The sequence below is a fragment of the Candoia aspera genome, chromosome 3, assembly GCF_035149785.1.
Source record: "Candoia aspera isolate rCanAsp1 chromosome 3, rCanAsp1.hap2, whole genome shotgun sequence".
NCBI lineage: Eukaryota > Metazoa > Chordata > Lepidosauria > Squamata > Boidae > Candoia > Candoia aspera.
This window is the reverse complement of record NC_086155.1, coordinates 86,185,229-86,200,466: the sequence shown is the minus strand read 5'-3', so window position 1 is coordinate 86,200,466 and position 15,238 is coordinate 86,185,229. Positions and strand designations below refer to the sequence as shown.

Here is a 15,238-nt window from a genome sequence, read left to right as displayed (position 1 = left end):
CAGCCTTTTGCTGCTTTCCTTAATTTGCAATCTCAATTTTCACCTTTCTCCTTCAAAGTAACAGAATATGTTTTTAAAGGTTGTGATGTTCTCCCTTCTTACGCAGTTTGGAGGAGAATCAAGTAATCATTTTTATTTGAAAGTTAAATGTTCAGTGCATTTTTATATTTACACTGGCCCTTGTAAATATTTATAGCGAATTGTATTATTCATATCACAATTGAAAGGCTGTATTAACTTAATGTATGATGCAATCTACAGTAGTGAATAGTGGACTGTAGTTGGGGTGGCTATTAGGGAGCTTGCAAAATCAGTCTAAGAAGCCATCTGCTGCTATATACTCAGGACATTATTGGAGAGGAGGTAAGAGGAAGGAGTGGGATCAGCTTATTTATTTTATTTAGGAAATTTGCAAGGCCATCCAACTCCATAACAATTCTGGGTAGCAAATTGAAAAACAATTAACCAGTTAAGATAACATTGTGGTGCCTGGCAAATTTTTCTTTTATTTATCAAATTTATCTATTCAAGTCATATTTATGCAAAAATATTGAAAATTCAAAAGGGTACACAAACTTTTAAGCACCACTGTAGATCCAGTTTCAATGGATACAATTCAGTGTTTAAAAATCCTATTAAATGATTTGAGTGAGATTAGTATCAGAATGAATATTACACCAAGATTAATGTGTATTTTAATACAAATTTCATTGCTAATCTCTGTTAGATACTTTACACAATTATTGAGGAAATTTTTTTGAGATGCTAAAGCCCCTCAAATATCCTTGGCCATGCTGAGGTGGTGGCTTCAACCCACCAGAGTTTCAACTATATCATTGGACTTTTATTTTAACTTCTATATTATTTTGGGACAAGACCTTATATGAATATTGTCTTTGAGCGTATTTGGAGATTGTGTGTAACACCTCTGAAGTCTAGAATATGTTTCTGTGTTCTAGATTTAACAATACATTAAGGATTGAATTAATTTTATATCATAAGTACATGGGTCTTTTTTTGTCTTAGTTTTGTTTTTGTTTTTTGTCACGTTGATTTTAATCACTATAATATATCTAGATCTTCTTTTTTCATTGTATAGCCACTATTTCCTTTTTTTTTTCTGTTGGTACTAAATGTTATTGTGTTTCGTCATTAAATTAACAAAAGATAATTAAGAGGGATTGGGAAAAGAATTTTACTCTGATGTGTAATGCACATAAACATTTCTGAGGATACTCCAAAGAATGATTTAAGACCCACTATTTTTGCCCTAGAAATTATTGGCTCTATGTATAATTTTTGCCCTTACAGTAGGGATCAGCTGGCTTTTCCAATTTTCATAAAGACTTTGGGAGGAATTGGCACCACCAGATTACAACAGCTGCCTAATTAGAAGATCTCACTACTAATAGGTGAGCCTTTAGTTTTTCCAGAGATGTAAAGTAGTCTTACCATTGTTGGCTAGATTTTTGAGACAGTGGGGAAAGTATGTACTAAAGCTAGTTAATGATACATTAAAGATTTAGAGGAAGTACAGACCAGTCATAATTCCCATTTTTTAAAAAAAAGGTGGAATAATTCAAACTATAAATACATTAGTTTGCTTATTACAATTAGCTCTATGCTAGACCCATAGGCTAGATCAGCATTTATCAAACAGGATTCTCTGGAACCCTAGGGTTCTGTGAGCGGTCATTAGGGGTTCCCTGGGAGATGATTTATTTTAAAAAAATATTTCAAATTCAGGCAACTTCACATTAAAGAGGTAAGTTTCATGCTTTCTTTTTAGTTTAAGAACACTGTTAATGCATATATACAGGCCTACACATGAAACGAATATAATAATTCTGTAACTTGCCTATATTTGAGCCTGAATGTATAGGGGTACCCCGGGGCCTGAAAAATATTTCAAGGGTTCCTCCAGGGTCAAAGGTTGAGAAAGGCTGGGCTAGATGCTAAGGTGTTAGTTAGAACAAAAAAACCTAGCAGAGGAGTGGGTAAAGTTTAGAGAAGCTGATGCTTAGCAATATTACATTTAATGGAGAAATTCCCCAGTATGAGCTTCACAGTCTCATTATACTCAGCTTTTATAAGTTTTTAAATTGCCTTTTGATTCTACCTTTTGAATAAAACTGGGAAAATCTGAAAGCAACCATGATGGATTGTCACCTATTTGTCCTGATTACCAGGAAACACACTGAGGCGAGGACTTGGTCTCTAATATTTATTAGTAGTACTTAACAAGAATCCTAACAAACTGAGAAAGCGTGGGAAAACCCAGCCATATAAACCCCAAAGGTTAAGGCAGTCCCGATCTGTGTCTCTTTGAATGGCTGAACAGTTCCTCAGTGCTACGCATGCGCTTGACAGTCTGGGTGAGAGCCCCCTGCTCGCCATCCTTACTCATGACATCTTACTTCTTATTTGAGCCTTTATGATGTCTTTGAAAGTCAGAGGTAACCCCCAAAGCTATCTATCAAATGCTGTGTCAACTTGAAAGGCAGTCAAACAAGATAGTAAGTTACCTCTACTTTTGTTTAACGTTTGCATAAATGACATAGTAGGTTACTTAAATGGGACTTTTATTTTCCCAAGTTGATGGAGAAATTTATATCCATTCTTCTTTATGCAGATGATGTAGTAATACAGTCTAGAAACCCAGTAGGTCTCAGAAGAATTCTGTGAGCCCTTGACAGTCTTGCAAGGATGATTATTTAGAAATAAATAAGGTAAAACTAAAATTATGGATTTTGTTAGGAGACCAAAGTAAATGGGCACCTAATTGAGTAGATTGTATTCTTCATATACTGTCCATACCTCTAATAGTAGGATGACACATCACTACTGCTTTTTGCTCAAAATGCTTAGAGAGCTGGCAGCAATCCTAAAATGTTTATAATCAAAAGATGATGGTTATTGTTGGAGAAGTTCTGAGTCTAAGCAGCATACTTTCATTGAAGTACATACTAGTTTATTGATTGATAGCAGAGGTGAAGATAAGCCTAAGGAGGGGAGAGTTTACAGTCCCCCTAATTATGCAAATAATAATATACATTTAATCAGTGTAAGGTAAAGGTAAAGGTTTCCCTTGACGTAAAGTCCAGTCGTGTCCGACTCTAGGGGGCGGTGCTCATCTCCGTTTCAAAGCCTTGGAGCCGGCGTTGTCATAGACACTTCCGGGTCATGTGGCCAGCATGACTCACGGAACGCCGTTACCTTCCCGCCGAAGCGGTACCAATTAATCTACTCACATTTGCATGTTTTCGAACTGCTTGGTGTGCAGGAGCTGGGACGAGCAACGGGAGCTCACCCCGCCGCGCGGTTTCGAACCGCCGACCTTCCGATCGACAGCTCAGCGGAGTTCAGCATGGTGACACAATGTATGGAAACTAGTTTGGTAAAAGTGGAGACTATATTTAATCTTTGGCTAAGATTGTTTTTCCCCATAAACTTATTGATAGTCAAAAGTATGTAGTAGCCTTTATGGGTTCTATTAGAGAGCTAAAAGTTCCTAAAATTAGAAGGGTCGTCAGTCTAGTATGTTTCAACGCTCTTCCTATAGTTATAGTATCCTTAATGGAAGATACAGTATATGAGGACTTCTGTTCTGGAGTGCCTATACCCTGAGTCTAGGCATACTGTGACTATTGAACAGTCCCTCTCTGTTGCTCATATTATGAAGACATACAAAAATCCCCCCTCCCCTTTAAAAGGCTGTGTAGCCACACTGATCAGTTTTATGTCTTTGTACTTTTTTCTGATTGTAATTCTACTCTAACATACAGTTTTGCACATCAGCTTGTAAATTTGCTGGGAATTGACTGCTGGTAAGAATTAAGTAGATCTGACAAAATCCTCAGTTATAATTGCATTGTTGTATTTCTGTCCATTATGCTTAGATTTCTGTTCACCTTGTTTAACAGTCTTACTGTTAAATATCAATTATACCTAATCATAATTAATAGTTAACTTATACTCATCTTAGACCAAAAAAAAGGTTAAACTTTTTTGCTTTATTTATTTAATAAAACAGAAGTAAAAAAGAAAAATATAAGAAAAATAAAAAAATAATGCAACTACAGCAAGATGAATTGTATATATAAGGGCTTCTCATGCATTATATATATATATATATATATATATATATATATATATATATATATATATATGATTTTTTTACATAACAATTTCATTAAAAGATAACCACATTTCATTGTAGTCCATGGATAATCTGTTTATAAGCAACTTGTTCATAGGAGACAAGTAACCTCAGGTCAGTGTAACTGAGGCCATAAATTTATCTTTCTGATGTTGAAAAACTCATCTCTTGGTAATAAGGGCATAGACAATCCATTTCTGTTGTCCAGCTGTCAGTTTCCATGTTGTAGGTATGTCATTCTTAAGAATGTGTACATCTGAAAGTATTTTCAAAATCAAATCCATGTATGTAATCACAACCTCCCAGAACATAGTTACTTTAGGACATTGAAAAAAAAAATCGATGAACTGTTATTCTGTGTGCATCTCCAGCATCACAATAATTTACTCATTCCTTTTCTTTATGAACTCAGTGGGTCCAATATGTCTGAAATACATGTTTTTGTTGTGTGAGCCATAATCTAAGATCTAATGAAGTTTTGGTATTAAAATTGAAACATTTTCCCATTATATAGGCAAAATAAGGTCTCCAGTTCCTTATTTTAGTCAATCTTTAAAGTTTGCATATCAAACTGATCTATTGATAACAGATATTTATTAAAGATTTAGAGGGTTGTTGTTTTTTTTGTCGCAGGATTTAATGGTCTTGTCTAATAATTTAGGTATTTCTGAGGTTGAAAATGCTACTGGTCCAAATCATGATGTCAGTAAATGTTGTAATTGTAAATACTGCCAGTGGGTAGCAACTGACAAATGATATTTATCTTTTAACATAGGAAATGATAAAAAGTTATCATTATCATCGCTAGCAGATTTAATGTAAAGATTGCAGTATCCATGAAACTTTTTTCAGATCAGTTTTGAGATCTGGTTTATCCCATAGTGACAATTCTCCCTACACTTGTAAGAGAAAGGAGGGGGGAAGTATCAAACCTCTGGCTCAGTTCCAGTAATCTGAATTCTTCTTACAGCAAACAACTTTATCACTAACAGAATGCAACAGGGTCTATGACATTGATTCTGAAGTGCCTACCAGGCCCATATTTGATCCTTTTTATGCTGTCTTCCTGCATTAAGACTAATCAGATTTTGAATAAAGTTACATAAGCAAAGATGGAATCTTAGCTAGGAGCATGTCAGTCCAAAAGACTTAGGCATTTTTAAAAATAAAGATTATGTTTCATACAAAATCCTCTTTAAGAAAATGTAAGCTTTTATGGATTAGAAGTGATCTTGCCCTCTTTTCTTTATAACCCAACTCTAAGAAAAAGATGTGGGATGTTTTTGATATTAAGAGGATTCTTGAGAGAAGGATATGTCTATCTTCAGTGTTTACATCTTTTTTGAATCATGTATAGGAAAGAAGCAGCTCTTTGTCGTTCTCCACTAGTGGATTAAATACTGCATGTTTTGGCCTGTAGGATGTAATGGAATTTTCTCTGCAGATGTTTTTAAAAAGTAATGTGGTATGATCAATAAGAACAGAAATGCACATGTCTTAAATAGAAAGTAAAAACCAAAAAAACTCATAAACCTGTATACATACTTCATAAAGGAAGATAGTTACTGAGGGTGTTGCTTTGCCTGTGCTCTTGGCCAACCGGGGAATTTAGAAAAAAAAAGAAAGAAGCAGAGCAGGGCTGTGGTGGCTGTTTCTGTTCAGTATCCTGCTTCAAAGTAGTTTGCAGATGCTGACTCTGACTTTTACTTATTTTTTTTCCTTAGTTATCAGGCTGAATTAGCACAGGATCATAAAAATATCAGCTCTGTAATATTGGTGGTCAGAACACATATTGGCATTTGGTTGTTTTTTGAGAGCTCTAGACATATGTGTCATTTGGACTTACACTTTTCTTGGACTGGGAGAGCAGGGTTCTTCGTCTTGGAAATATGCTCTTGTGCTTTATCCAGTTTCATATAATACATTTTTGCCAATGCAAAATTTGAAAGTAGAAGCCTCAGTAAGGCTTTCTTGGTTGTTTTAAAATGTTCCACTAAACGTGTCTGCCTCAGACCCAAACTAAACAAACTTTTCTTTCCATTTTTGAACATAGTCACGTAATGTAGAAAACGAATAATAGACATGTATCAAACCATGCTGTAACTCTTCTATGAGCATATTCCTTGAAAGGGGGAGTATTTTGCAATACATCCATTATTTTAAAGATGTGTGGCAGATCAGACCATAGGCTTATCTAGTCCAGCATTCTGTTTCCTACTGTGGCCAATAAGATAACTGTGGGTGGTCCATAGCAGAACACAAGGGTAATAGCCATTTTCCCCCATCAGTTTAAATTTATAGGCATGCTGTTTTCTAGAGATAGCATGCATGTAGCCATGAAGATTAATAACTGACAATACTTACTACAAATTTGTTTTATTTCCTTTTAAATGCAATTAATTTTAAGGTGTGCACAAGTTTTAAAACCAGGTTATAGGCAGAGTTCTAGACTTTATGGCATTAGGATTATTTAACTTCAGCAATTAAATTATTTCTTATAATCATATATACACAAACTAGTGGTTTTCTCTATCATGACAATTTTTGACTCTCATGTTTTCTAATCAAAATACTTATTTCTTGTTAGTGTTTCTCTTTAGAATAACTAATATCACTTTCTAGCAGCAATTGCTGTTTTATTTTATTTTATTTACTTATTGATATATAAAAAATTTTATCACTCATTAAGATAACCATTCGTATACATAAAAATCATGGTTGAAATAATTAAAAAGTCATCCAATGACCATTAGCTGAATGCTAAATGCTGATTTGAAAAGTAAGATTTTCTACTTCATGCTGGTGGTCCAGAATTATATCATGGTTGATGGTATAATTAATTGACACCAGTTCTGATAAGACCAGGCGTGGCACACTCCACCGATCCAGTGTGACCAGATGAGGAGATTAGGCAGAAGTTGAGAGATAGCCTCTTCAAGAGAAAGCACACCACAATCTTTTTCATGGCAGTGTCATCACACCTTTCTTCAGAGAAATGTAAACCCTCTCCTAAAGCCAGCTACACATGTCCTGCCTGGCTACCCAAAGGAGTCACAAGGGGCATGGATCCAAACCATAGCTAATGGAACTCATATTACAGAATAGTCTGTCCACTTCCTTAGGCTTAGAAGCTCAAAACAATCCCAGGTAATATTGGAAGACTGCCCCCTTCAGCCTACTTGATTCTGCCCGAGTGGCATCAAGACTTGAGTGAATAATATGTGTAAGTTTCTGTAGAAAAACCTACAGAAGTATCTGAATGACTTGCAGATATCTTGTCCCCTCATTCTTCCCCAGAAATATCAGAGTAATCCTGAATAGGGCTTCAAATGGAAACCTGCAGACACAGTAAGAGTGGAAGAGTACATATACTTTGCTGCTTTTATCGCTACTATGTAGGCTTAAACCTACATTTTAAATCTTATGCCAATCTTGGCATGTTTTAATTCTTTTTATCTCCTGTAGCTCCTCTGTAAAGTATAGGGCTGCTCAGGATCTGTGACAGGGAAGAAGCCTTGCAGGAGCAATCTTATCCAGGGCTCCAGTTGTCTCCTTATAGCAGAGACTGACCAAGTACAGGATGGAACTACCCACCAAATTGAGAAATTGCCCAAGTGCCTTCAGAAAACCATCAGCTGCCTAGAGTGTACTATCTTAATGCAACCTGACCAAAAATGATCTGACAACAGCAAAGGACAGATAGATGTTAAGGTCCTCCATACGTAGATCCCATCTCATCTACTCTGACAGAACTAGATCCAGTGTTTGGCTGTCTTCAGGAGTATAGCTGAGCTTACCAACTCAAGTCCATGGTTACAATTAAGGCCATGTAGAGAGAAAAGAAGAAGACCTTCATGGATATCATTCCCAGAGTGATGAGGGGAGCAGCGTGACTCAAGCTCAAAACAATCTGAGGAGAGGAAGAAATGGCTCAGACTGATACCTCTTTAGTTTCACAGGAGTATTAGGGGGTAGGTGTATAAAGCACAATCAGGTTTGCAAGATTCTGTTTCTATAGCCAATATAATAAAGTAACCTATTGTAATGATTGCCTAACCTAATTGAACCAGACTCACAAGTGTAACTTTATGAAATCTGATTTATTGAAGGATTAGTATGCAAATACAGAGAAAGCTGAGAATGAACAAAAGCGCGCAAATTACAAACTAAAAACCCTCCGTGCGAACGAAACCCCTCCCTTCACCCAACCGGTTCAAACTCCCATATCCCCAGGTGCTGGCAACGGACAGTGCCAATCGCCTGGGAAGAAAACCTTGAAACCAAAGCGTAGCCCAAACACATTCCAAACCTAGAAAGCAGATAAGCAGTCCAGCGCAACAATGCCTAACTGCACCCCCCAACCCCGCGTCAGTGAAAGGCATGTGAAACATTACGATGTAAAGCACTCATCGTAACGGGGAACATGACACTTATATTGGCTCTGAGGGACTCCATGTAATAGTATATGGGAATGACCTTGGGAGATAGGGGGAAGAGCCACAGCTAGGGGAATGGTCAGATAAGAGACAGCTTAGCCTGCAGAAGGAATGTGGGTGTGGCAAACATCACAGAGGTGACCCTTTACTGGCCTTACAGAAACTAAGGCTGTAAAGGTGACGGAGAAAGGTACTTTCAGACTTGGCAAGATTTCTGTTAATGTAACCTTACAATAAAGTAGAATTAGTTCATTTGGGTGTGCTTCCTGTTTGAACTACCTCACAAGGCTGATACTCCAGAAATATGGTTCAGGATCTTCTGAAGGGCTGCTGCAGGGCAGCAGGTTATTTGGTACACCAGCTTCAGCTCATGTTTGTCCATACAACCCATTTTCATACAGATACTCAACATCTAGTTATCTCCAAGGTAGTGCTGTTGGTTATTTCCAAGCTCTCACAGATGTTCATAACAGCCCCTCCTTCCTAACCTTGACATTGTGACTCTAGTCACAACCTAGTAGGTCAGATCTTGAGAAGACTACATCCCTATTGCTCTATGGCATGAGCACTAAACTACCACTGGTAATTTGGCTATCCAGGTCCAAGGTTGCAGCAATTGGGTTAGAAGAAGGGTTCTGCACTGTGTGGCCTCTTTCTCTTTTAATGGCCTACTGAGTGTGCCTGCCCCCCTCCCTCTTTCCTATGCCCATCATTGCTAAACGTGGTCACCACTTTCTAATCCCAGCACCATTATGCAGCACTCTGGCATCTCCTTTGGTATATGACACCTTTTTATCCTACAAGTTTAGTGGCAGTGTGCATAGCACCTTTGCAAACCCACTAAGTCCAACCCACGCATTCAGCCACCATCACTCACCATCCACAGTCATATAGACATTCATTGAACACCTACTTACATCCTAGCTCACTTGTTATGCTAATTATGATGTTCTTTTTCACAATACATAAATCTATTATATCTCTTGAAAGTATGTATTTGAATCTTGAGCAAGGTCCTTAAACATATAGTGCAATATAAGTGTCTGGCTAAAAAAAACCAGGACTAGTATGTTATGTATTGGGAAAGAAATAAGATTTTGGGAAAGAAATAAGATTTTCATGGATGTAAGTTGTGTTTCCTGACAATTTAAGTTCATATACTGTTTCATGGCTGAATTGTTCAATTTTTTTCAGATTAAAACAGAATACAGATTTCACACTTACAACCAAAGTGCTTTCCTTTAATAAGTAGAATAGGCCAATAAATGGTAGTGACTCATGCAAAAACTCAGGAACTTTATTCTAAAGAAATGTATTTCTGTGTGGTGTTCGGGTTGGGATGATCTGAATCACACTCCAAACTGGGATGGAGCAAAACTTCATATTTTGTGGAGCAGTGAAAGCTGATTATAAGAAAGGCCTTTTTTAGCTGCAAATTATATAGAAATGCTGCAGGCAGCATCTCCTGGTAATGGGATGGGAAGATAATTTTGAGAGGTATACTACTATGTTTGTGACACATCAGTGTGACTCAGCACATGAGAATTGTTTGATAACCCAAATACAGAAAATAATTATCAGTTATTATATGCTGATTTTTGCTTTAGGTAATTAGTTATAGAAACTATGCAAGTACACCCTCCCTTTTTCTATATGTTGTCCTACTAGAGTTTTCTTATCTTTGTCGGTCTGCTTGGTAATTAATTGTATTGGAACACTAATATATGTAATTTTTATTATCTACATTTTAAACATTTGATTCAAAGATTTCAAATTCACTTTTTATATACTAACTTGAAAACATCTGCATGCACAAACTGTATTTTTCACTGAGTTTATAATAAATAGGATAAGTTTTAGATATGAAATGAATTATAAAAAATGTCTTTCAGCCAATGGTAATGACAACAAGAAATTCAAGGGTGAAGATAAAATGGATGGGGCTCCTTCTCGTGTTCTTCATATCAGGAAGTTACCAGGAGAAGTAACAGAAACAGAAGTTATTGCTTTGGGCTTACCTTTTGGTAAGGTAACCAACATTCTCATGCTGAAAGGAAAGAACCAGGTACTTGCTCTTTTTGTCTTTTTTTCCCCCAGAGTACAAAGTTTTCTCCATCCCAATACTCCTAAGTATTCCACTGCCATGAATAGATTTTATCATAACACATCAATTATAGGAATTTTTTTTAATCCATCTAGTCAGACATGGAAAAGTATTTCACGTTGTTAGGTGCAAAATCAAATACTATGTGACAGCAAAGATTTTTATGCATTTGCTTTCTGAAGAATTGAGAAGGAATAAAGAAGCAGATCTTAAAAGTGGTGTTCTGGTAACAGATCTCAGGCTAAATGTCTGTATATTGCAAACAAGAATAAAAGTTCACTGTTGGTCTTTAGCTGTTATTTGTAGTATCAGTTAACTCTGGAAAGTATAGGGAACTAACTACATTTTTTTATGTTTTGTAGTATCACGTTCTTAGACACGCTGACATAATAATCCAGTTTTTGGTAGAGGTCTCTGGGTCTCCTTCCATGAATGTTTTAAAATGGGGGCAAAGTAATGCACTATGGTCCAGGCAGAATCAATTCTAGATTGATTTTTGTGCCAAAACTACCTTGAGCCTGGTGAAATTCAGCCATCATGAAATAACCAGCTAATAATAATGGTGTGCATGAAATAGAAAAAAGAAACTTGTTTTGAGCTCTGGACAAATCTTCTGAGTTGCCTGTATCCCAACAAAACTCTGAAATCTTTGTTTCAGATAGAGCAAACTATTTTCAACAAAAATAGAGATAATGGGAACTTTAAAAAAGCACCTTGCTCCCTCATTTTTCAACCATAAAATTAGATGGAATGATTTTGTAAACGTGCTGACTTTTGCCATTCACTCAACTGGCAGAAAAGTTTGCCATGAGAGTGATTTAAAAAAAACAAATTCCCACAGGCAACAATGGAAACAATAGCTTAAACACTGTTATTTCCCACAGCCTGCCTATACAAACAGCTGCTGAAGCCCAGAAAAAAATAGCACGATTCACTTCAATCTATGAACAATAATGACAAGTACAACAAAAGTATAGAGTTCTCTGGCTTGAAGCTTCTATCACTTTCAGATGCATAAGCTCAGTGCATAACTTTGCATTTGACAGTCTGCAAGCAATACTCAACACACATAGCAAAAGCAACCTACTGTTTGAAGTTAGCATACTGCCTGAAGACTAAGCATCAGCAGGAGTATGCACATAGTGCACAACATGGCTCAACAAATAAAGCAAAGCAACACAGTATTAACAAAACTTTTTAATAAGCAATGCATAGAACAGACCTTTCTATTTGTGTAATGACTGCCTGTCTGTGAAAGAAAGTACCACACAGAATTCAATTGTAGGCCCACAAAGCAACCATAAACTCAAACTTCCAGTTAGCCAAGAATTTTGAAGGAAAAAAAAAACCTAGAAAATTTATCCCCATCTTGTATGACACATTTGAGTCAATGAAATCATCATCTGTGTTTAATTCCAAAGATTCAGAAATCTAGATGGAAAATCATAAACATTCTGGAAAGGGAGAAGCAAGTAATTTGTTGGTTGTTGTAGCTTTCTGTCCTTAGGGCTAAATTTCCCATATTTTACAGAAAACTATCCAAAAATGGAAGGTACCCCAAACGGCAGTTGTTTTCTAGCTTTCTGTGCCTATATAACAGAAATAGAGGTGATGGTATTCTCAGCAGTCGGAACTTAAGTTTTTCTGAAATGTAGTAAAGCAACATTTTAAGATTAATCAGGTTCTTAAGATCAGCTAATGGGTTCTTATTTTTCTTATGAGCTTTCTAAAATAATGTATTTTTCTTTTTGAAGATAAAGTACTTTTTTTCTGAGAAGTTTGGCATTTTTCTCCATTTCTAACATTCTTTCTTTGCATCTGAAAATCTTTAGTTAACACACGAAATTCCATATAGTAAAGTTAATCTATTTCAAAGATAAATAACAAAGTTATATATGATGGCTTGGTGTGGGAAACACTTAACATGAGAACTTTTTAAGGAGTTGTTGCTACAGTGAAATTATATGATCTATTTAAAATTAAAAATTCTAGAATATAAAAATTCTCTAAGGCTTGTCAGTATGGAAATTCATAGGCTTGGCACTTCGCTATTATATAGTATACAGTAGGCATGATGGGAAATAATTTCTCAGAATCTTTAGATGGTACTGTCATGCTCTCAGATCAAATGTTCCTAGAACATCTGATCTGACTTGTATACATGAATGGAATCAACACAGGTTGAGACTTGCAAGTCAGTAGAATTGGGAGGGGGACAAGCCGAGAGTGTGAAAGCATCTTGTTTGGACTGTCTCTGGCATCCAAGGTCAACCGGCAGAGCTGTTGCAGACATCTCCACAGAACTGAACAGACTGGCACGAGAAGGGCAGCTGCATACCAAAGAAGGGGGAGGGCGTTGAATTCATTGGATTTTTTAAGTTGGGGAAAGCGCTGGAACTTTTATTCACAACTTTTTCTCTGTACTGCACACTACACTCCATTAAAGAGATTTCTACTTTATCACGTATGAATCGAATTTAATGGTAAGCTGAGTAGGCAGTCATCACAGGTACAGATAAATTTGATAAATTTATTTGGACAAGTTATCTTAGAAAATAAAGGTGAAGTATTAGTCTCATCCTAACAGACTTCTGTGCATGTCTGAGTCGGTTGTTTGAATTTAATGTAAACTATATATGTAAATATAGGAAGCATGCTGTATCTGTAAAACAAGTTTCTTGAGGTTGTTCTTGAGAAATGAGCCAGATCAACATGGTACTGGCTTCTGTCTTTCCAGGCTTATGCTAAACTAAAGCCTCATCTTCCTGTTCTTCTATTCATGTTTTTAGAGGTCTGTGCCTGTTTAGATTGCATCCTCCAATCTTTTTGGTTCTTCAGACTTCTTTTATCGTCCTGAATGATGTCAACAATCCAATTAATGCTAAGCAAGCTTAGGTTTGCTTCAAGTGAACATCCTTGGACTAAAATCAAAGCTGTGATTTTATGATTACTGATATAATGATCTAATGATTACTGATCATAAGGGAGAGCATAAATCAAATCTTTATTACAGTCATAGACCAGCATAAAGGTAGAGCATATAGCATTTCATAGAAGCTGGGGATGGGGGCATATATTAGCTCAGTGCTTGTCCATGCAAATTTGAAACACATGGGGTTCTTTATAAATTGTACATTCTAAATTCTAAATGACTTTGCTAAACTGTTTTAATATTTTACCAGTACGATTCAGAAACTAGGTAGGTAGATGGATGGATGGACTGATGGATGTGGTGGTAATTTCTTTCTTTTTCTTTTTTTAAATATCTTTAATATTTTTCTAGGCTTTTTTAGAACTGGCAACAGAAGAAGCTGCTATCACTATGGTAAATTATTATTCTGCCGTGACACCTCATCTTCGCAATCAACCCATATATATTCAGTATTCAAATCATAAAGAATTAAAGACTGATAATACACTGAATCAGGTAACATATTATTATATTAATTATGTGGCTGTTCTGTGTTTGTAAGTACCAGTATAGCTGTTCTTTATTTATAAAATGTTTAAGAATGTTTGGATTTATTTTATGGTTACGTAATAAATACAGTAGTTATTAATGGGATCTAAGCATGTTTAACATTAATAATCTTTTTGGCTGAAGAGCTCAAGTTAACCTGTAAAAAAAACTTCTTACTTTGTTACATACATAATGTGGAGCTATGTTTCTGTTACATTTAAATAATTCATTCAAGTTTCAAAACTCTTAACCTCACCTTATTTGATCTGCTTTTCTAATAAACACAGTTACTGAAAAGACATTCATATTCACTCTGAGAATAACTGAATATATAGTTATTTGATCTTGAAGATGTTTAGAATGCATTATTTGAGATCAAGACATTCATACTTGAATAGGGAAACTATAGTTCTGCAGATACTAACTTCATGGACCATTTTAAGAATTTTATGTTACTGCTTCTTATGAAGGAATGTGAAAGCAGCACTGACCCATGCTATAGCAAATGGTAATATCTCCTTCTATTACTTTATCATTCTGAACAATAATTTAACAAGCATTAGGACTCTTTCTGTTCCAGTCTTCTCTTTGTTAATCCTTGCCTAGACTGTTTCCTCATTTGAAACATAGAAGCAAATTTGTTTTAAATTGGATTTTTTTTCCTTGGCAGCTATGTCAATCACAATAATGGTTCTGTAGTAAGTCTGCCTTGGTGAATGGCAGCATCTAGCTGACCTTGGGTTATTTCAGAAACTAAGCAGGGCTTCCCTAGTTAGTAGTTTGATGGGGGACTGCCTGAGAATTTCAAGGCTATATGCTAGATGATGAAGTTTTTTTTTTTTTTTTAATGTGTCTTGGAAGAAGGTACTGGCAAACTTTTGTAACATGGCCAAGAAAACTACATGGATATAGCCACCAGCAGTGGAATTCAACCTGAGGGCATCTTCATTTAAAAAAGTGTTCAGAAGCTGTTCAAGAATCACAAAATAATTTTAATTAAGAGAAAAAAGTTTGGTTCTTAATTGGCTAGATTCTCCTCATTAAAGACTGATTGAATTACATTTTTACCTAAGTAGAAA

General features: G+C 35.9%; 1 protein-coding gene across 4 annotated transcripts in view; it reads left to right on the top strand.

The window, feature by feature from the left end:
- PTBP2 (polypyrimidine tract binding protein 2) overlaps positions 1 to 15,238 on the top strand; it is an 80,926-nt gene that overhangs the window by 17,344 nt on the left and 48,344 nt on the right. For all 4 annotated transcript variants that reach the window (XM_063298277.1, XM_063298276.1, XM_063298275.1 and 1 more), the window contains exons 4-5: positions 10,488 to 10,660; positions 13,983 to 14,126. In XM_063298277.1, the coding sequence (XP_063154347.1) occupies positions 10,488 to 10,660; positions 13,983 to 14,126 (317 nt within the window). The remainder of the gene's footprint in view (positions 1 to 10,487; positions 10,661 to 13,982; positions 14,127 to 15,238) is intronic.